Below are 23,981 nucleotides of genomic sequence, written 5' to 3'. Positions count from 1 at the left end.
CTTCAGTCTTCGTCCTCGGCGGTTTCTTTCTGAATCTTTCACCTTCCTTAGAGCATCGGTCACCTTTTGTCTGCAGATTTCCCAGCGCTTCTGTCCGTTCTCTCCTATGATTTCTTTTGGTACCGGAGTCTGATCGTTACTCAGCAGAGTCGGGGTTAATTTACTGATGATTTTCCCCCTAATCCGCTGTCGCTCGTCCGTCCCTCAGAATCGGTGCCGGCTCAATGTCGTCATCAGTCGTGGTCGGGCTTCTGGCTTTTTGGGTTTTGTTTCTCAGCATTTATTGGGCGGTAAGAACGATGTCGCTGCCATTTTCAGAACTGTTCCTGACACCCATCCGCTTTATCTTCCGTTATCGGAGCTGTGTGGGGGCTTCTCTTCTTGAATGGCCGTTGACCTTTTTATTGGTGACTTTTTTTGATCATTGTTTTTTCATTACAGTTTTGGGGAGGTGTTTCTGATGTGTTTTTTTCTTTTGGCGTTTACCGTGTGCAATAAATCCTGACGTGAAACTGCCAAATAATAATATATATGTGTGTGTGTGTGTGTGTGTGTGTGTGTGTATATGTATGTAGATAGATAGATAGATAGATAGATAGATAGATAGATAGATAGATAGATAGATAGATAGATTTATTTTTTATAAAAAATAAACATTTGTTCTCATTTTGGGAGACAAAACAAAAATAATGGGGACTTCAATCTGAGATCCTGGCGTGGTAATAAGTGTAAGTCTCCCTTAAAGGGATGTTTGTTCAGAAGAATATGTATTATGGAGCTTTTCTGTGGAGTCTGACCAGACAATCTCTCCTTGGCTCCCCGTGTGCATCAGTAAGCGCCCATGACCCCGGTGCCGGCTCTCTAGTTGTCCTTTCTACACATTGATAGGTACTAACCGCTGCGTACCGGGTGCTCCCCACAACACCGTCCTTCCGGGCGCTGTGACTTCGTACGTTAGTCGTACATGTGCCCTTTTTTCCTCCTTTAGAGACAAACGCAGATCTTGCTACCTATTTTAGTGTTTATACCGAGGAGGCTGTTGAGATTTATCTCTATTTAAAGAAGAAGAAAAACGCGGTAACCCGTCTTTTAATAGGAGGAAGTCAGGTTCTCTCCTCTGAGTGATCCCAGAGGATCCTGTCCAGGAGGGAGGCCGTGTCCTCATGGTGACATCATGAGCTCTCAAAAAAACAATCACTGGTAAATAGTCTTCCCCCAATCTCCATACAGTGAATTAGGAGAGAAGAAACCAATGGATAGAAATGTGGAGCTTTCTCCAGCTCCTCTCTGGTTCCATCCCCGGAGACGAAACTTGGAGAAGTTGTGTTTTTTAGTACGGCTCCTCCATCTGACTGACGAGGGTCTTCTCTGTCCCTCTCCTCAGGGTCCTCATCCTCTGAGTGCAGAGCATTAGGCTTTGGCCTCGCTGATTATCACTTCATAGTTGAGGCCCACAATGTGCTGGGACCTCGGTACCGGTGGTGAGGACCACAACAATGTAATTTATTCCCAGATACATAAACATAGAATTACCGGTTCTGAGAGACGGATCTCATATATAGATGACGCGCCCCCTGGGCCTGTGCTGTGCAGGGGATACCCGGAGCCGGATCGCTGGGGGTTGTAGTCTCAGTGTGGCGGTGACCCGGTCCGTACACAGGGCGGTCAAACCAGTGGCAGTCTTAGGTAATAACAAATGTCCGACTACGCCACCCGTGGATTGCGGTCAGTGGGGACCGCTGCTGCGCTGCCGACCGCTGAGGCTGATGTTGTTTGCGCAGCTGAGTATGGGATAACTCCCCACGGGAGAAGTATTGCCTCAGGGCAGCTAGTGTGGATGATGGGAGTGATGGTGTGAGCGTCCCAGTAGTAATGGTGCTGGTGTGGCGATGAAACACAGAGACGTGTGGTGCAGTTCAGGGTCTTTACTGATGGTATAAGGCAGACCCTCCCGGGAGTACTGGTTAGCAGTAGGGGCCTGGTCAGTCTGTGAGCAAGCAGGATCTCCCCTGGCCAGGTGGAGTTGTAGGCCTCCCCGACTATCTGCACTCTTTCCTGACTACCTTGCTCTATGCGGGTAGAAGTAGCCCACGTCCCTGAGTATACCGTGTGGTGCTCACCCGTATGGCCGGTGACTTGGGGCCTTCCGTTAGCCTCCGCTTCACGATGGCGGTGCTGGTCCCTTGCTTGTGACCGTGCCTTCGGGTTTCTAAGGCCAGAGGACATGGAATCCCCTGCCGGTTGGATTCTGCTGCTGGACCTGGATGTCCCCACAGCTTCGGACTCCGTGTCCGGGTTAGTGTCTTCAGCCAAGGCGAGCTTTCTAGCTTCCAGCCTCTGGCACTCGCTCCTGCTCCTACAGAGCTCCTGTTGTAACTTTCCCTGTGTCTGCTGTCCTCCAGACCTGGCTGCGTCTCTGTCTGGGACTTCACTCACTAATCCCGCCCCAGACCCAGTTTATAAGGGCAGATTCCTCCCCTCCCAGGTCTGGGTGGGCCGTGTTGCATGCTTAGGGCTCCTGACCAGAGAAACCTCCCACTTGCTCTCAGACATAATATCTCTATTACTGTGGTAACCAGACCCCTGGGGTGCCACATTCCCCCCTTGTAAATTTTAGTACTCTGGGACTAAACACATTTTTTTTTTAAAGAAACATAAATGCAGGGTATAACAATAATACAATAACATATTTACAGGAAGCTTTAGTTCTTTAAAGGTCACGGCGTGTCTGCAACCGGGTGTCCATATCACTCAAGGTTAAGTTTTAAGCGAAGTAGGGGCCTGTTCAAAGCAAACCCCTTGCATTGGCCTTGGGCGTGGCTGCAAGGCTGGAGCTAGCTACTTTGGGCCGCAAGTAGGCCACGCCAGACAGGTTTTCTCTTCCGCGGCCGTCTTCGCAAGAGGCACCAAGGTGCAACTATCTACAAAATTGTTCCGGTTATCCAGTGTCCATAACCTGTTAGTCCAAATAAATCTGCAGGGTAACTGAGAAACATAATTAATAACAGGCAACAAACATAAACCATAAATATTTTCAAGAAACAGGTAAATTCACAGTGCATTACTTATATTCTCCAGTGCGCGGGCATTTGACCTCTAGTGACTCTAGTGGACCTACGGAGCTCACTAACTGGTCCTGCACTACAGGGTGTAGGAGGTGTTATGGGCAAGCTGGGCAGCTTTCTGCGCACTCTTTGGCTCACTAGGGGCACGGCAGGCTCACTACTAGCAGAGGGTTGATTCTCCTGGGCTGCTGGTGTGGATTCTTCTGCCTCCTGGGCCGGCTGCTCTTCCAGCTCTACCTGGTCTTCTGTAGGCACTTGAGGGGCTAGCTGGAGAAAGGTGAGGACGGGCACCACGATAGCGTTGTTTACTTGTGTCCAGGACCGGGGAAAGTCTCCGAGTACGGTGCTGATCATTTCCTCCTTTTCCTCTACGGGTTGAGGGTCTTCCTGATCTTCATCCGTGCTTTGTAACTTCTCGGGGCACTTTTTCAGGTGGTCTCTGGAGACAGTGGCTGTGGTCTCTCCTCCATCCTTACTGATGACGTACACCTTTGGATTATTGTGGCTTGAGGGCAGTACGGTGTACGGGTCCTTTTCCCACTGGTCATCCAACTTATGGAGCCGCCTTTTTCTTTTCAAGACCTGCTCTCCAGGTACCAAGGGAACAGCGGGAGCATGTTCGTTGTAAGTCCTCTCCTGCCTTTCTCTTGATTGACAGAGACTTCGCTCGACGCTCTCCTGTACTTTCCGGTACTGCTGCTGCCGTTCTGTATCCCAGTCTGCTTCTGGCGAGGTGTCCTCGGGTGTCAGGACTCCCATATCCAGGTCAACAGGCTGCTTACCAGGTCTTGCTCGCATTAGGTAAGCCGGGGTACAGTTGGTGGAACCTACCGGGATGTGGTTATACAGGTCCACCAGATCGGGCAGTTTCTCAGGCCACAGACTGCGTTCTTCCAGGGGCAATGTTTTTAGCAGATCTATCACCACCTGGTTCATCTTCTCGCAGAGTCCATTGGTTTGGGGGTGATAGGGCGTTGTTCTTATCTTCTTGCAGCCATACAGGTTGCAGAACTCCTGGAAGACCTCCGCTTCGAAGGCTGGTCCTTGGTCCGTCAGCACTTGGTCCGGGTACCCGTGTGGGCGACAGAAGTGCAGCTGGAAGGCTCTGGCTGCTGTCTGAGCCGTCAGGTCTTTGACAGGGACCACCACCAGGAACCGGGAGTAGTGATCCCCGATGGTTAGGGCGTAGACATACCCGCTTCTGCTTGGAGCCAGTTTAACATGGTCCAGAGCGACCAGTTCCTGCGGCTGCCTGGTGATGATGGGCTGCAGGGGAGTCCTCTGGCTGGCACGGTCCCTTCTTCTTAGATTGCACGGGCCACAGTCTCTACACCACCTCTCAATGGCTCCTCTCATGCCTATCCAGTAGAACCGTTCACGCAGCAGGAACTCCTGCTTCTTCCATCCGAAGTGCCCTGCCCCATTGTGGTAGGCCTCCAGCACCATAGCTGCGTCCCGTCTCGGTACCACCACCTGCCAGATCAGTTCATGTGTCCGGGAATTGACCAATCTGCGGCACAACTTCTCCTTGTAGAGAAACAGTCTGCTCTTCTCCGTCCACAGTTGCTTGGTCTCTTCCGGAGCGTCTGGGTCCAGGCGGGCGTCAGCCTGGGTCAGCATCTCCTTCACCAGACGGACTGCGGGGTCGCTGTCTTGTGTCTCCGCCCAGTTGTAGTGGGATAAGGGGTTGAACGTAGCGGATCGCTAGCCCCTCACACGGTGGGAATACTGGGTAATCCCATGACTGTGAAACGCAGGGAGTTCGATCTCTTCCAATTCTTCTGGATCCTCCCCTTCGTCCGGTAGGTTTGGCATCCTGGACAGGGCGTCCGAGTTGGTATTGGAGCGTCCTGCCCGGTACTTGATCGTGAGCTCAAAATTGGACAGGCGGGCCATCCATTTCTGCTCCAGGGCACCCAGTCTTGCAGTGTCCAGGTGTGTCAACGGGTTGTTGTCCGTGTACACGGTGAACCTGGAAGAGGCAAGGTAATGCTTGAAACGTTCAGTTACTGCCCACACCACTGCCAGGAACTCTAGCTTGAACGAGCTGTAATTCTCAGGGTTTCTTTCCGTGGGTCGCAGTTTTCGGCTGGCGTAAGCAATTACCCGTTCTCTCCCCTGCTGGATCTGGGACAGTACGGCCCCTAGCCGAATGTTGCTTGCGTCCGTGTGGAGGATAAAGGGCTGGCTGTAATCAGGGTACGCCAGGATTTCATCCCCCGTGAGGGCCATCTTCAGCTGGCGGAATGACTCCTCTTCCAGCTTTTCCCATTTGAAGGGTGGCTTCTGGTTTTTGGCCTTCCTGGACTGGCCTATCAGGAGGTCCTGCATAGGAGCTGCCTTCTTGGTAAAACCGGGAATGAATCTTCGGTAGTAGCCTACCAACCCGAGGAACTGCCGCACTTCCTTTATGCTGGATGGTCTTGGCCAGTCCTTAATTACGGTGATCTTGTCAGGGTCGGGGGCTACTCCGTAATCACTCACCACGTGTCCCAGGTACTGTACCTTTGGCTTCAGTAGATGGCACTTTGAGGGTTTTACCTTTAGGCCATAGTTTGCCAGGGCTTCAAACACTTCTGCCAGGTGTTCCAGATGGTCCTCATAGGTCTTAGAATAGACGATGACGTCGTCCAGGTATAACAGGACCATCTCGAAGTTCCGGTGTCCCAGACAGCATTCCATCAACCGTTGGAAGGTTGCAGAGCCCGAACGGCATACAGTTAAATTCGCTGAGTCCCATCAGGGTGGTGAATGCGGTCTTCTCCCGGTCCGCCTCTGCTACAGGAACCTGCCAGTACCCGCTAGTGAGATCCAAAGTAGAGAAGAAGTTAGCAGATTTTAATGCAGCTAAGGACTCTTCTATCCTTGGTAACGGGTACGCATCTTTATGTGTGATACGGTTGACCTTCCTGTAGTCTACACACATTCTCATGGTGTTGTCTTTCTTTTTCACTAAGACTAGTGGAGCTGCCCAGGGGCTACAGCTGTCCCTAATTACCCCAGCCTCCTTCATGTCTTTTAGCATCCCCTTGGCGTGTTGATAGTGTGCAGGGGGTACCGGTCGGTATCTCTCTTTTATGGGAGGATGGTCTCCGGTTGGGATGTGATGTTCTACCCCCTTTACTCGCCCAAAGTCTAACGGGTGTTTGCTAAACACTCTTTCGTACTCTTGAACCTCCCGGTAGACTCCCTGTTTTTGGTGTGAGGGAGTGGAGTCAGTACCCAAATGCAGTTGCTGACACCAGTCCTCCATTGGTTTCTTAGAGCCGTTACCTTCACATCCAGCTGGATGAATGTCTCAAGTGGGGTACCACAGGGCTCCGTCCTGGGACCTGTATTGTTCAACATCTTTATCAATGATTTAGATGAAGGAATTGAGGGTAAACTGATTAAATTTGCTGATGACACAAAGCTAGGAGGGATAGCTAATACTAGAGAAGAGAGAGAGAGGATTCAAAAAGACCTAAATAAACTGGAGCAGTGGGCAGCAAACAACAGAATGATTTTTAACAGGGAAAAATGCAAAGTACTACATCTGGGCAATAAAAATGAAAAAAGCATATACAGAATGGGAGGAATAGAGCTAAGCAACAGTACATGTGAAAAAGACTTAGGTATACTAATAGATCATAGACTGAACATGAGTCAACAGTGTGATGCAGCAGCAAAAAAGGCAAATAAAATTCTGGGATGTATTAACAGAAGCATACAGTCTAGATCACGTGAAGTCATTATCGGTCTTTACTCCTCTTTGGTCAGACCTCATCTGGAATACTGTGTACAGTTTTGGGCACCACATTTTAAAAAAGACATAGACAAACTGGAGCAAGTTCAGAGAAGAGCGACCAGAATGGTGACTGGTCTGCAAACCATGTCCTATGAGGAACGGTTGCAGGATTTGGGAATGTTTAGCTTGCAAAAAAGAAGACTGAGAGGAGACTTAATAGCTGTCTACAAATATGTCAAGGGCTGTCACATTGTAGAAGGATCATCTTTATTCTCATTTGCACAAGGAAAGACTAGAAGCAATGGGATGAAACTAAATGGGAGGAGACACAGATTAGATATTAGAAAAAACTTTTTGACAGTTAGGGTGATTAATGAGTGGAACAGGCTGCCACGAGAGGTGGTGAGTTCTCCTTCAATGGACGCCTTCAAACAGAGGCTGGACAGACATCTGTCTGAGATGATTTAGTGAATCCTGCTTTGAGCAGGGGGTTGGACCAGATGACCCAGGAGGTCCCTTCCAACTCTACCATTCTATGATTCTATGATTCTACCTTCCTCTGGTTGAGATGGAGGCAAGGGTTCCACGGCCTGTACAGAGTTCTGGTTGATGGTGAACAATTTGGCTAGCGTGGCATACCGGGGCAGGTGTACTTCTCTCTCCCCGATATTTATGATGCGGACGGGCACCCTCCCATGGCGTACATCGACCACCCCCCGTGCTGTCAAAATGGTGGGCCTACTGTCTGAGTAGACGGGTTCTACCATTGCTTGGTAGTCTCTACCTCTTAGACCAATAGCTGCCCGGCACCAAATCAACATCTCACTTTTTGGGGGCATGGCAATAGGGAACGGGTCACACATTCTCACGCTACCTATCTCACCACCAGATAGTTCCACTTGTTGCCGCTTCATCAGTGCCCGGATCTCTTTCTGGAGCACACGCTGCTGGCTGGAACTGGCGTTCTTGGCAACCTGTTGCAAAATAAGAATCACCTCTGCAAGACAGTTTTCAATTACGTTAGTACCTAGGGTGATTTTTGGGTGACTCTCGCGACGGTCAATGTCCACAATGATAAGTCCTTGTGCCGGCAGTTCAACTTTACCGACCTTGATGGTCATTTCCTTAAATCCTATCTGTGGCACGGGCTGACCATTGCTGGCGATAATGTCAGGTCGTCATCTGGGTAGCGGGTTATGTCCGTGTCATTCCAGTACCGCTTGAAGAGCACGTACGGGATGGTGGTGACCTGTGACCCGGTGTCTAGTAGGGCACTCATAGGAATGCCATCCAGTACCACGGGCAAGACCGGACGTCACCCTACGTATTTGTCATGCCAGTTTGATGGGCCTGATGATCTTATGCCTGGGGATTGGCCCTCTACCCCAGGTTGTGCCTGTTTAAATGACAGTACCTTGCCATATGTCCGTGTTGATCGCAGCGGCGGCAGATGGGTCGTCCGTCCTCGTTGTATCTGTCGCTGGGTCTTCCTCTGGCCGGTGGGGTCCTCCTCAGTCGGCGCCACGGGACGTCCTCCGGTCCGGATGCCAGCTGGATCTTTCCTGGAGAAGAGACCTGTAAAGACTGCACAGTTCTGGTTAGCGCGGCAACGCTCTTAGTCAGTTCTTGGACCTGATGGTGCTGGTCTGTTGCCGGGTTATTGTTCAAAGCCTGTGCATCAGCTCCCACAGGCCCTGCAGACAAGGGCGCCGCGTCCTGGTGATAAGTGATAGCAGGGCGCCTGTGGGTCACAGCGCCACCTGGTGCTGGTTCTCGGAGCACCCGGATGGCTCTGTCCTTGAACTGTGCAAAGTCCACGTCAGGGTCCTGTAAAGCCATTGCCCGCAACTGGGTTCGGTGGGCATTGCACAGTAGACCCTCAATAAATTGTTCGGTCAGCAACTTGTCTTCATTTCCCACGCTGTCAGGGTCTGCCTGCTTAATGGCTCTCAGGGCCTCTTGTAGGTTTAGAGCATAGTCTCTTATACTTTCATGTGCCTGTTGTTTGCACCCGTAAAATCTGAGCTTTATTTTGGCTGAGGTGCGGGTATCAAATGTGTCTTTCAGCCGGGCTAGTATCTCTCTGACAGTCCTCTTCTTCCCAGGTGACCAGGACTTTATCTCCCTTTGGGCTGCCCCGATTAACTGGGCCACCAGAATGCTCACTTTTTGCTCTTCTGTGAGGGGGTATACCTGGAAGAGGCTATCAAGTCTTTCCCTTAAGTCACTCAGGGTATGTGACTCCCCTGAGTACTGGGGTAGCCAGGTTGCCCCCGGGATATAAGGCATGGTGAATGGCATGACCGCTGCAGCGGTTGCGCTGGTGGCCGGTGTGGCAGTGGAGCTCCCCTCGGTGTCCGACATCCTCCTTCCCCCCCTAGTGGACCGTGGCCTACCTTGCGATGCTCTTCTTCCGTAGGCCGCGGCTCCGCAATCAATCGTCGGGGTAGAGGACCTGGCGTCGCGCTCCGATGACGTCAGCGTCGCTCTTCCTCCCTTCCAGGACCTTACGTAGCGTCGGAGCGTGGGGCGGAGCTTCGGATCTCACGCGCTTTCGGCGTCCACGCCCCTCTTCTTCCCGCGCGGCGTCCCGAAGATGGCGTCCGAAGGCGGGAAGCAGCTGCGGATGGCGGCAAGAAGGCAGAAGACGGCGGGAAACGGTCCAAGATGGCGTCCGATGGCGGGAAACGACTCCGGACGGCAGGAAACTTCGCCACAGGTAAGTTCAAAAGTCTTTTTCAGGCACGCAGTACCCGGTGGTTGCGGGCACGAAATCCTGCCGACTATGCCAAAGTTGACGCGCCCCCTGGGCCTGTGCTGTGCAGGGGATACCCGGAGCCGGATCGCTGGGGGTTGTAGTCTCAGTGTGGTGGTGACCCGGTCCGTCCCCAGGGCGGTCAAACCAGTGGCAGTCTTAGGTAATAACAAATGTCCGACTACGCCACCCGTGGATTGCGGTCAGTGGGGACCGCCGCTGCGCTGCCGACCGCTGAGGCTGATGTTGTTTGCGCAGCTGAGTATGGGATAACTCCCCACGGGAGAAGTATTGCCTCAGGGCAGCTAGTGTGGATGATGGGAGTGATGGTGTGAGCGTCCCAGTAGTAATGGTGCTGGTGCGGCGATGAAACACAGAGACGTGTGGTGCAGTTCAGGGTCTTTACTGATGGTATAAGGCAGACCCTCCCGGGAGTACTGGTTAGCAGTAGGGGCCTGGTCAGTCTGTGATCAAGCAGGATCTCCCCTGGCCAGGTGGAGTTGTAGGCCTCCCCGACTATTTGCACTCTTTCCTGGCTACCTTGCTCTATGCGGGAAGAAGTAGCCCACGTCCCTGAGTATACCGTGTGGTGCTCACCCGTATGGCCGGTGACTTTGGGCCTTCCGTTAGCCTCCGCTTCACGATGGCGGTGCTGGTCCCTTGCTTGTGACCATGCCTTCGGGTTTCTAAGGCCAGAGGACATGGAATCCCCTGCCGGTTGGATTCTGCTGCTGGACCTGGATGTCCCCACAGCTTCGGACTCCGTGTCCGGGTTAGTGTCTTCAGCCAAGGCGAGCTTTCTAGCTTCCAGCCTCTGGCACTCGCTCCTGCTCCTACAGAGCTCCTGTTGTAACTTTCCCTGTGTCTGCTGTCCTCCAGACCTGGCTGCGTCTCTGTCTGGGACTTCACTCACTAATCCCGCCCCAGACCCAGTTTATAAGGGCAGATTCCTCCCCTCCCAGGTCTGGGTGGGCCGTGTTGCATGCTTAGGGCTCCTGACCAGAGAAACCTCCCACTTGCTCTCAGACATAATATCTCTATTACTGTGGTAACCAGACCCCTGGGGTGCCACATAGACAGATACACGGCAGGTCATATATTCAGTCTCTGTGTCCACAGATGGATCCAGGAGGAGAAATCCACCAGAGAGATGTCCCCGTCCTCTGTATTCCCATTACTGTCCAGAGGAGAATCACAACATCCCAGAGGATCATCAGGTAGATGACACTGAAGACCCCACAACATCTGACCATGAAGTGATGGGATTTGAGCTCATCTCACATTGTTCTTTTTTAGGGTGAAGATCTGATTGATATTAAGGTTGAGGTTATACATGGAGCAGAAGAGGCGACCGCAATATGGGCCGATCAGCAGGGTGAGGAGGGAAGACTGTCGTGTCGGTTCTATGGTCATCTACTACTACTTCCATCATTGCATGACACAATCTACAGTGGCATGTAAAAGTTTGGGCACCCCTGGCCAAATTCCTGTTATTGTGACCAGTTAAGCAAGTTGAAGATGAAATGATCTCTAAAAGACCTAAAGTTAAAGATGACACATTTCCTTTGTATTACCCTGGGACATTTGTGTGCTCAGATAACTTTGACCAATGATTCAGATCTTACTTAGCTTGTTAGGGTTATGGCTCGTTCACTATCATCGTTAGGAAAGGCCAGGTGATTCAAATTTCCAGCTTTATAAAAACACAGCTTACTCTAACATTGTGCCAAAATAACCGCAGCCATGGCTTCTTCTAAGCAGCTGTCTAGCTCTCTGAAAATGGTGGAGGCCACAAAGCAGGAGAAGGCTATGAGCAAAGCGCTTTCAAGTTGCCCTTTCCTTGGTTCAAAATGTAATAAAGAAATGGCAGTTAACAGAAACAGTGGAGGTCAAGATAAGGTCTGGAAGACCAAGCAGATTTTCAGTAGGATTGCTAGAGAGGCAAATCAGAACCCCCGCCTGACTGCAAAAGACCTTCAGAAAGATTTATCAGACTCTGGAGTTGTGGAACATTGTTGTACTCTTCAGAGACACCTGCACAAATATGGCCTTCATGGAAGAGTCATCAGAAGAAAACCTCTCCTGCGACCTCACCATAAAATTCAGCGTCAGAAGTATGCAAAAGTACATCTAAGAAGGTCTGATGCATTTTGTACACAAGTCTTGTAGACCGATGAGGTTAAAATAGAGCAATGATCATAGTTGTGTGGAGAAAAAAGGGCACAGAATTTTAGGAAAAGAACATCTCGCCAACCATTAAGCATGGTGGTGGATCAATCATGCTTTGGGGTTGTGTTGCAGCCAATGGCACAGGGAACGGGTAGAGGGAAGAATGGATTCCTTGAAATTTCAGCAAATTCTTGATACAAACATAACAGCATCTGCAAAAAAGCTGAAGGTGACAAGAGGATGGCAAATGATAATGATGCTAAACACACGTCAAAAGGCGAAAGCTGAAGGTTTTACAATGGCCCTCACAGTCCCCTGATCTGAACATCATTGAAAATCTGTGGCTAGACCTCAAAATAGCAGACGATGCAAGACGACCCAAGAATCTCACAGAACTGGAAGAATTCTCCAAAGAAGAATGAATGAAAATCCCTCAAACAAGAATTGGCTACAAAAAGCATTTACAAGCTGTGATACTTTCAAAAGGGGGCGCTACTAGGTACAAACCTTGCCGGGTGCCAAAACTTTTGCATTTTCCCTTATTGAATTTTTTTTAAATGTAAAAGATGAAAATATATATAATTTATTATTCATTGTTTTGCCTAAACTACAAAGGAAATGTCATCTGTAACTTTAGGCCTTTTAGAGATTATTTCATCTTCAACTTAACTGTTCGCAATAACAGTAATTTTGACCATTGGTGCCCAAACTTTTACATATCACTGTACTCTGTCACTGTGTGTTTCCTACAGATGGACTCATGGAAAGAAATCCACCAGAGAGATGTCCCCGTCCTCTGTATCCCCAGGACTGTCCAGAGGAGAATCACAACATCCCGGAGAGTCATCAGGTAGACGGTGCTGAGCCCTGTACCGGATCTGTATATGGGGGGACATTTCTGATCGAGGTCATAGATGTCACAGATTTTGGTGGCTTCTTGTATTGTGCTGATTGTTACATCTGATATATCAGGAGGAAGATCCGACTAAGAATAAAGTGAAGGACGAGACAGAAGAAGAAGCGATGACGAGGAGGGATCAGCCGTGTGTGAGTGACGGGAAGGAGGAGATTCCTGTAGATGTTTCCACAGGTGTGTAATAATGACCGGCGTGTGATGATGATGATGATGATGATGACTGGCGTATGACGATGATGACTGGCATGTGACTATGATTAGCGGCGTGTGATGATGATTACTGGCGTATGACGATGATGATTGGCATGTGACTATGATTAGTGGTGTGTGATGATGATGACTGGCGTATGACGATGATGATTGGCATGTGACTATGATGACCGGCGTGTGATGATGATGATGACTGGCGTATGACGATGATGATTGGCATGTGACTATGATTAGCGGCGTGTGATGATGATGACTGGCGTATGACGATGATGATTGGCATGTGACTATGTTGACCGGCGTGTGATGATGATGACTGGCTTATGACGATGATGATTGGCATGTGACTATGATTAGCGGCGTGTGATGATGATGACTGGCGTGTGACGATGATGATTGGCATGTGACTATGATTAGCGGCTCCTGATGATGATGACTGGCGTATGACGATGATGATTGGCATGTGACTATGATTAGCGGCGTATGACGATGATGATTGGCATGTGACTATGATGACCGGCGTGTGATGATGATGACTGGCGTATGACGATGATGATTGGCATGTGACTATGATTAGCGGCGTGTGATGATGATGACTGGCGTGTGATGATGATGATTGGCATGTGACTATGATTAGTGGCGTGTGATGATGATGACTGGCGTATGATGATGACGATTGGCATGTGACTATGATGACCGGCGTGTGATGATGATGACTGGCGTATGACGATGATGATTGGCATGTGAGTATGATTAGCGGCGCCTGATGATGACCGGTGTGTGATATTGTATGAAGTCTCCGGTGCAGTGAAGCTTTATCCGCCGTCCACATCACAGCAGAAGCGTCCGGTGATGGCGCGGCTGCTCTTGTACAGAGTCCGGTTGCGCACCGATGAATAACTGGGCCGCATTCACACCTCTTCTTAATGATTTAATAATCACATTTTTAATTTTCCTAATTGTGTTTTTTAATATTACTTCCATCTTTTATTTTCATATTATTCTTACACAAGTCTCATGCTGCCATATAAATGACTGAGCTTGCGATTCGGTCAGAACCCCGGGGGAAGATTCCGTATAATGAGGCGCTGTGGACGCCGTCTGGCCTATGATCCAGTGATGTCCATCTTTTTCAGCGTGCATAAAAGCGCAGTCGACCAGAGGCTAGACGGAGTCCGGTGTAACTCTGCTGCCTCATTATTCTGAATGGATCCCTCGGGGGTGTCATCTGAATCATGTATTTTGTAGATTTAGATGGAAACCCCGATGTACAGTGGGTGCGGAAAGTATTCTTACTCCTTGAAATTTTTCACTCTTTGTTTCATTGCAGCCATTTTGTAAATTGAAAAAGTTCATTTTTTTCTCATTATAGTACACTCTGCATCCCATCTTGACTGAAAAAAAAACAGAAATGTAGAAATTTTTGTAAATTTATTAAAAAAAAAAGCCTGAAATATCACATGGTCATAATTATTCAGACCCTTTGCTCAGTGTTGAGTAGAAGCACCTTTTGAGCTAGTACAGCCATGAGTCTTCTAGGGAATGATGCAACAAGGTTTTCACCCCTGGATTTGGGGATCCTCTGCCATTCTTCCTTGCAGATCCTCTCCAGTTCCATCAGGTTGGATGGTGAACGTTGGTGGACAGCCATTTTTAGGTTTCTCCAGAGATGCTCAATTGGGTTTAGGTCAGGACTCTGGCTGGGCCAGTCAAGAATGGTCACAGAGTTGTTCTGAAGCCACTCCTTTTGTCATTTTAGCTGTGTGCTTAGGGTCACTGTCTTGTTGGAAGGTGAACCTTGGGCCAAGTCTGAGGTCCAGAGCACTCTGGAAGAGGTTTTCATCCAGGATATGTCTGTACTTGGCTGCATTCATGTTTCCTTCATTTGCAACCAGTCATCCTGTCCGTGCAGCTGAAAAATACCCCCATAGCATGGTGCTGCCACCACCATGTTTCACTGTAGGGATTGTATTGGGCAGGTCATGAGCAGTGCCTGGTTTTCTCCACACATACCGCTTAGAATTATCACCAAAAAGTTCTATCTTCGTCTCATCAGACCAGAGAATCTTATTTCTCATAATCTGTGAGTCCTTCATGTGTTTTTGAGCAAACTCTATGCGGGCTTTCATATGTCTTGCACTGAGTAGATCCTTCCATCTGGCCACTCTGCCATAAAGGCCCGACTGGTGGAGGGCTGCAGTGATCATTGACTTTTGTGAGCTTTCTCCCTTCTCCCTACTACATCGCTGGAGCTCAGCCACAGTGATCTTGGGGTTTTTCTTTACTTCTCCTACCAAGGCTCTTCTCCCACGATTGCTCAGTTTGCTGGACGGCCATGTCTAGGAAGACTTCTGGTGGTCACAAACTTCTTCCATTTAAGGATTATGAAGGCCACTGTGCTCTTAGGAACCTTGAGTAATGCAGAAATTCTTTTGTAACCTTGGCCAGATCTGTGCCTTGCCACAATTCTGTCTCTGAGCTCCTTGGGCTGTTCCTTTGAGCTGATGATTCTCATTTGGTCTGATATGCACTGTGAGCCGTGAGGTCTTATATAGACAGGTGTGTGTCTTTCCAAATCAAGTCCTATAAGTTTAATTAAACACTGCTGGACTCCAATGAAGGAGTAGAACCATCTCAAGGAGGATCACAAGGAAATGGACAGCATGTGACTTAAATATGAGTGTCTGAGCAAAGGCTCTGAATACTTATGACCATGTGATATTTCAGTTTTTCTTTTTTAATAAATCTGCAAAATTGTCTGCATTTATGCTTTTTTTCAGTCAAGATGGGGTGCAGAGTGTACTTTAGTGAGAAAAATAAATGATCTTTTTCGAATTTACCAAATGGCTGCAATGAAACAAAGAGTGAAAAATGTAAAGGGGTCTGAATACTTTCTGTACCCACTGTAAGTGTTCAGCGTACAGCACAGGATAAATATGCTCCAAAATGTTCTGTACCCCAAAATGCCACCAAGAGCTTCTACTCAACCCACAAAAAACAAGTCCCCACTCAGGTTCATCATCTGTAAACAGTAATATAGGGGGTGTCCATATTACTGGAAGCACAAAGGCTCTGGAAAAGTGACTTGGCTCCCACTTAAAGAAATCCAGTGACATCTGCGCTCCCAAATCCAAATGCCGCCTCCTCCTGGGCCCCACAGTGTGCAGTTACCATCCACATGTTTGGCATTACTGTAGCGAGGAGAGCCAATTTATTTCTCCAGAAAGCACTAGCTGGGAATCATGTACTGGGCGCTACAACGTAAGGGCACTACAATGTACTGGCCACTATAAGGGAATATTTGCATTTTCACTTCACAACATCCATTACTGCTCGTTTCTGTGAAGCACCCATGGAGTCAAATTCATCACTACACCTGTAGATACATTTCCATAGGGGTGTAATTTCCAAACTGGTGTCACTTGAGGGGGGATTCTGCTCTTCTGCCACTTAGGGGCTCTGTATATGGAGTCTGCAAACTGTTCTACTAAAGTTTGTTCTCCAAGAGTCAAATAGCGCTCCGTCCCTCCCGAGTCTCGCCATGTGGCTAAGCAGTACAGTACAGCCACATATGGGGTATTGCCCCGTTCAGCAGAAATTGTATAACAAATTATGTGGTCATTTTTACCCATTTTCCCTTGTGAAAATGTAAAATCTGGGGCTAAAATAACATTATAGTGGTAAAAATGTAATTTTTTTTTCTTCACCGTTCAATTGTATAACATTTTGTGAATCACAATTACCTTGTATTCATTGGGAAAGTGCGCGGTGGATGCTGGATGTGACGCGCGGGGAAACCCCACCCACAGCCCGGCATCCACCGCGGAGATCGCATCACCGAGTCACGCCTCACTTGACGTGACATCAGGGGAAGCAAGAGCCGGCTGCAGCCGGGGGTCGCGTGATGCCGGTGAGTGGCCAGCGATAGCGCCGCTCACAGCCAATAAAGACAAAGCTAGGTAATTAGAAAAAACCTTCTCTCAACGGGTTAATTACATTGGCGGCATTTTTAATAGTAGTGGACAACTTCTTTAATTACGTGGACACTTTTCTATACTAAGGGCAAGATACGAAGCTTGAGAGAGTGAAATGGCACTGGAGGTACATTAAGTGAACCTGTCATCAGTAATTACCACTTAAAGAACTATTTGCTGTCTAATCTCTGGCACCCCTGACTTGTGCCAATGTCACCAGTTTATAAGTGTCATTCACTTTACCCGTCATTGTGTTAATGTTATGGCATGTAGTTGTCCTCCTTATTACCGGTACTTTCACTGACGAGGGTCTTCATTGTGAGATCCATAAAAAACATTTAAAAATCCTTTTTGTGTTGTTGAAAAAATCACATGTAATCTATCTTTCCTCCTTACAGGAAATCCTTGTGAGAATAACGGTTTATCACTAAATTGTAAAAGAAAAGATATCAGGAAGCACTCTAATGGAGGAAACCTCATCACCCTTCCTGCACCTCCTGGACTTCACAGCACTTCACTTTCTTATAATCCTCCTAATCATGTGGAATCATCTCCTGAGCAATCTCACATTATTACCAAAAGTCCAGGGGGCAAAGTGGATTCAAGATTTCAGTGTGACAAGCAATTTACAAAAAGCTCAGATTTTTTCACTCGCAGAAAACACAAAGGTAAAAAGCCATACTCCTGTTCAGAATGTGGGAAATTCTTTACTTATAAATCACAATTTATTATACATGAGAGAATTCACACAGGAGAGAAGCCATTTTCATGTTCGGAATGTGGGAAATGTTTTGGAAGTAAATCAGACCTTGTTAAACATCAAAGAATTCACACCGGGGAAAAACCTTTTTCATGTTTACAATGTAGAAGATGCTTTCCAGAAAAATCACAGCTTGTTATACATCAGAGAATTCACACAGGAGAAAAGCCGTATTCATGTTCAAAATGTGGAAAGTCCTTCACAGGTAAAGGAAGTCTTATTAGACATGAGAGAATTCACACAGGAGAGAAGCCATATTCATGTTCAGAATGTGGGAAATGCTTTACAGATAAAAGGACTCTTATTACACATCAGAAAATTCACACAGGAGAGAAGCCATATTCATGTTCAGAATGTGGGAAATCTTTTATGCGTAAATCAAATCTTTCTGCTCATAAGAGAATTCATACAGGAGAAAAGCCGTATTCATGTCCAGAATGTGGTAAATGCTTTACAGAGAAATCAAAACTTGTGAGACACGAGAAAATTCACACAGGAGAGCAGCCGTATTCATGTTCAGAATGTGGGAAATCTTTTATGCTTAAATCAAATCTTTCTGCTCATAAGAGAATTCATACAGGAGGAAAGCCATTTTCTTGTTCAGAATGTGCGAAATGTTTTAAAAGTAAATCACACCTTGTTATACATCAAAGAATTCACACCGGGGAGAAGCCGTATTCATGTTCAGAATGTGGAAAGTCGTTCACGAATAAATGGAGTCTTATTAAACATCAGAGAATTCACACAGGAGAGAAGCCATATTCATGTTCAGAATGTGGGAAGTCCTTTACAGATAAAAGGAGTCTTATTCCACATCAGCGAATTCACACAGGAGAGAAGCCATATTCGTGTTCAGAATGTGGGAAATGCTTTAGAAATAAAGGGAATCTTATTAGACATCAGAGAAATCACAGGAGAAAAAACATTTTCATGTTCACTATGTGAGAAGTCCTTCACAAATAAAGGGCATCTTAGTAGACATCAGAGCATTCATACTGGAAAGTCACCATATTCATGCTCAGAATGTGGGAAGTGTTTTAGTTATAAATCAGATCTTGTTAAACATCACAGAATTCACACAGGAGAGAAGCCGTATTCATGTTCAGAATGCGGGAAATCTTTTATGCGTAAATCAATTCTTGCTGCACATAACAGAATTCATACAGGAGAAAAACCATTTTCTTGTTCAGAATGTGGGAAATGTTTTATATATAAATTGGATCTTGTTAAACATCACAGAATTCACACAGGAGAAAAGCCGTATTCATGTTCATTCTGTGAGAAATGCTTTCCAAAAAAATGTATCTTGTGCAGCATGAGAGAACTCACACAGGAGAGAAGCCGTATTCATTTTCGGAATGTGGGAAATCTTTTATACATAAATCACACCTTGTAAAACATGAGAGAAGTCATACGGGAAAGAAAGTGTAATTATGTTCACTGTGTTTTATAAAGTTTAATAAACATTGTTCAGCATAAATGAGTACACCCCCTTTGATGAGTAAGATTTTATTTAATAGCTCACTGAACACAAGATCAATTTCTAAAATTTTGCCAACACTAAGTTGCATAGAACATTTTTTTTGTAATCAAAACATGAAAGTAAGGGTAATAATATAACTCTCATTAGAAAATCTTCAGTTTTACTCAAATTAGTTGATGCAAAAATGAGTACACCCCACATCAAAAGCTACTACATCTATTATTTTGTATGGCCTCCATAATTTTAAAGGACGGCATCAAGTTTTCTAGGCCTGGAATGAACAAGTTAGTGACAATACTATATCTATCTTTTATCTCTTTTTCGATAACGAGCTCTTAGAGCCTGGATGCTGGATGGAGCGATGACAACTTGTCTCTTCAGAATTCCCCATAGGTGTTTGGTTTGGTTCAGATCAGGAGACACTTGGCCACAGAATCACTGTCACCCTGTTCTTCAGAAATGCAACAGTGGCCTACCAAGGGAACAGAGTGATGGCAGCATCTTTTCTGTCACTACAGAGCAGAACATCTGTGAATTCAAGATCCCATCAATGAAATGTAGCTCCTCATGCAGCCGCACATAAGGACACGGCCACCACCAGGTCTCACTGTAGACACCATGCATTCTCATTGTATTCCTCACCTCTTCAATGTTATACAGTTTTGAAGCCATCAGTTCCAAAAAAAACCTTTATCTTGGTCTCATCACTCCAGAGTATAAAGTCCCAGGAGTCTTCATATGTTTCCACATGTGTCCTGGCAGATTGTAGGGCGGCTTTTTTGTGTATGGGATTTAGGAGAGGCTTTCTATGTGGACAACACCCATGTCTGCCATTCCTCTATAGAAAACATTGTCTGCTTTCAGCTCATCTCTCAATGCTTGGATGAAAAATCACAGTTGGGAAGGAATGGACGGGACAAAGAAAGTTACTGATAATCCAGCACTTGTTTTCCAGTGTGAATAAAACCAAAAACTTTTATTGAAAAATCCAAATTAAAATCATAGAAACATTAAAAAACAGATAGGAGCAAAACATCTCTGCGTTTCTACCTGGTATTTGTGTTCAGTTCTTCTTCATGACATAATAAATCACCAGTAACCGGCTTCTTATACACATAGAATCATAGAATGTAGAGTTGGAAGGGACCTCCTGGGTCATCTGGTCCAACCCCCTGCTCAAAGCAGGATTCACTAAATCATCTCAAACAGATGTCTGTCCAGCCTCTGTTTGAAGACGTCCATTGAAGGGGAACTCACCACCTCTCGTGGCAGCCTGTTCCACTCATTGATCACCCTCACTGTCAAAAAGTTTTTTCTAATACCTAATCTGTGTCTCCTCCCATTTAGTTTCATCCCATTGCTTCTAGTCTTTCCTTGTGCAAATGAGAATAAAGATGATCCTTCTACAATGTAACAGCCCTTGACATATTTGTAGACAGCTATTAAGTCTCCTCTCAGTCTTCTTTTTTGCAAGCTAAACATTCCCAAATCCTGCAACCGTTCCTCATAGGACATGGTTTGCAGACCAGTCACCATTCTGGTCGCTCTTCTCTGAACTTGCTCCAGTTTGTCTATGTCTTTTTTAAAATGTGGTGCCCAAAACTGTACACAGTATTCCAGATGAGGTCTGACCAAAGCGGAGTAAAGTCCGATAATGACTTCACGTGATCTAGACTGTATGCTTCTGTTAATACATCCCGGAATTGTATTTGCCTTTTTTGCTGCTGCATCACACTGTTGACTCATGTTCAGTCTATGATCTATTAGTATACCTAAGTCTTTTTCACATGTACTGTTGCTTAGCTCTATTCCTCCCATTCTGTATATGCTTTTTTCATTTTTATTGCCCAGATGTAGTACTTTGCATTTTTCCCTGTTAAAAACCATTCTGTTGGTTGCTGCCCACTGCTCCAGTTTATTTAGGTCTTTTTGAATCCTCTCTCTCTCTTCTCTAGTATTAGCTATCCCTCCTAGCTTTGTGTCATCAGCAAATTTAATCAGTTTACCCTCAATTCCTTCATCTAAATCATTGATAAAGATGTTGAACAATACAGGTCCCAGGACGGAGCCCTGTGGTACCCCACTTGAGACATTCATCCAGCTGGATGTGAAGCCATTTACAACCACCCTTTGAGTCCGATCACTAAGCCAGTTATGAATCCACCTAACAGTTGCCTGGTCCATTGCATACTTGGTCATTTTTTCAATAAGGATGGTGTGAGATACTTTGTCAAATGCTTTGCTGAAGTCAAGATATACTATATCTACAGCATTTCCCTGATCCACCCAGTCAGTGATTCTGTCATAGAAGGAAATTAAGTTAGTCTGACATGACTTGTTAGTTACAAACCCATGCTGACTCTGGTTAATCACTTCATTCTTATCCATGTACTTACCTACATGTTGTTTAATAATTTGTTCAAAGATCTTTCCTGGTATAGAAGTCAGACTCACCGGCCTATAGTTCCCTGGGTCCACCTTCTTCCCCTTTTTGAAGATAGGAACAACATTTGCTCTTCTCCAGTCTTCTGGGACTTCTCCTGTTCTCCAAGAATTTTCAAAGATTATGGAGAGTGGTTCTAAAATTTCTTCTACGATCTCCTTCAGTACTCTGGGGTGTAATTCATCTGGACCTGGAGACTTGAACTCATTTATGTTAGCTAAATATTCCCTCACAATCTTTCTGTTTACAGATAACTTGGATTCTTCTATTCCTTTAAAACGACAGTGAAGATCAGTTGATGATACATTTTCTTTCTGAGAGAAAACAGATGCAAAATAGGAATTAAAAAGTTCGGCCTTCTCAACATCCTCTCTTACCATTTCTCCATTTTCATCCTGTAAAAATCCTATAGCATCTTTGACTTTTCTTTTACTTTTGACATACCCCCAAAATCCTTTTTTGTTGCTTTTGACATCTCTTGCAAGCCTTAATTCATTGTCAGCTTTAGCTAACCTGATACGTGCCCTACAGGATCTGCAGACTGCATTATAATCTTCTTTAGATATGCCTCCCTCTTTCCATTTAATAAACATTTCTTTCTTTCTTTTTAGCATGTGTTTAAGTTCTGTGTTCATCCATCCTGGTTTCCTTAAATGCTTCCCATTCTTCCTACTTTTCGGGATTGTTAACGATTGTGCTTTGAGAATCTCAGTTTTAAAAATTTCCCATCCTTCCTGGACATTTTTGTCCTTAAGGACATCCAGCCATTGGATCCCTCCTATTCTCTTTCTGAGTCTCTTAAAATCTGCCTTTCTAAAATCTAACCTTGAAGTTTGAGTCTTCACATGTCTTCCTCCTCTAGTTATCGAAAATTCTATAATAGCATGATCGCTGCCTCCTAGGGTCCCAGCCACCTTTACCTCCTCAACCATTTCATCCCTGTTTATAAGGATTAGATCCAAAGTAGCAGATCCCCTTGTTTTCTCCCCTACCTTTTGGAAGATAAAGTTGTCAGCAAGAGAGGATAAGAATTTGCTTGACCTGTTAGTTTTACTTGAGAGAGATTCCCAACAAATGTCTGGATAGTTGAAATCTCCCATGACCACTACGTCATATTTTTTTGAGAACTTGGTCATTTGATACATAAAGAGTTCATCCATATCTTCAGCTTGCCCAGGTGGCCTGTAGTAAATGCCTACAATGGTGTCCTTTCCGTTGTTCTCTCCTTGTATTCTTACCCAAACAGTTTCCACAGAACTCCCAGTCTCTGAAGCTTCAATCTCTGTGCAGATATACGCTTTTCTAACATACAATGCGACACCTCCTCCTCGTTTATCAAGTCTGTTTCTTGCAAATAAGTTGTATCCTTTTAGCCTTTTATTCCAATCATGTGTATCGTCCCACCAAGTTTCAGTGATTCCAATGACATCATATTTCTTTTCCTGCATTAGTAGTTCCAATTCTCCTTGTTTGTTGCCCATGCTTTGTGCATTTGTATAAAAACATTTTAGTTTGTGATTGGTTTCTCTTCCTCCCATATTTTTATTATTTAAATAGTTTTGTCTTTGTTCTTCCTTTCCACTTCCAGTAGCAGAGATCTCAATAGTATTTGTCAGCTGTATGGCTTTTTCTGGCCTTTTGCTTCCCTTCCCACATTGTTCTAGTTTAAAGCTCTCCTGATGAGTGTAGCAAGGCGACTTCCAAATACATGTTTTCCAGTCTTTGTAAGGTGCACCCCATCTCTAGCAAGTAGTCCATCGTATAGGTAATTCATTCCGTGATCCAGAAATCCAAATCCTTGTTGACGGCACCATCGACGTAGCCAGTTGTTCACCTGTAGAATCTTATTCCACCTCATTGTTCCATGGCCATCCACTGGGAGGATGGATGAGAAGACCACCTGCGCTCCCAATTCTTTCACTTTCTTGCCTAAGTCTTCAAAGTCACTGCAGATGGTTTCCAGGTCCTTTCTTGCGGTGTCATTTGTCCCCACATGTATTAGCAGGAATGGGTAGTGATCTGTAGGTCTGAAGAGTCTTGATATCCTGTCAGACACATCTTTAATTTTTGCTCCTGGAAGACAGCACATTTCTCTTGAGGTTATGTCTGGTCTGCAGATAGCGGCCTCTGTTCCTCTTAACAGGGAATCCCCCATGACCACCACTCTCCGTTTTTTCTTCACAACATTCTTCTTTCTCCATCCAGGAGGATTCTGAGGGCTTACAAGGTTATTCATTGCTGGCAAAGTCTTATCTTGCTGTATTTCTTCATGGTGCTCCTGTGAGAGAGCCTGGTACTGGTTCCTGAGCAGTATGGGTGCTGACTGCCTCTCGATCCTCCTGCTTCTGTGGGTCACATGCTTCCATTCCTCTGTTTCGTCAGGTGCAGTTCGAATTTCTTCTCTTTCTGAATCATGAAGAGATAATTCTGCTCTGTCTAAGAACTCTTCACCTTCCTTAATGATTTTCAAGGTAGTTAACCT

At 46.1% G+C, this 23,981-nt stretch overlaps 1 protein-coding gene across 1 annotated transcript in view; it reads left to right on the top strand.

The window, feature by feature from the left end:
- Positions 1-23,981, top strand: part of LOC141220396 (uncharacterized) — a 163,367-nt gene that overhangs the window by 38,333 nt on the left and 101,053 nt on the right. Inside the window, 4 exon segments of the mRNA XM_073666323.1 lie at positions 209-290; positions 17,212-18,484; positions 18,486-18,880; positions 18,883-18,977. Of these exon segments, the coding sequence (XP_073522424.1) occupies positions 209-290; positions 17,212-18,484; positions 18,486-18,880; positions 18,883-18,977 (1,845 nt within the window).

This window comes from Phyllobates terribilis, unplaced genomic scaffold (assembly GCF_046119375.1).
Source record: "Phyllobates terribilis strain yellow unplaced genomic scaffold, ASM4611937v1 Scaffold_291__1_contigs__length_2406647, whole genome shotgun sequence".
NCBI lineage: Eukaryota > Metazoa > Chordata > Amphibia > Anura > Dendrobatidae > Phyllobates > Phyllobates terribilis.
Note: the sequence above shows the minus strand (reverse complement) of the source record. Positions and strands in the feature narration are given on the sequence as shown.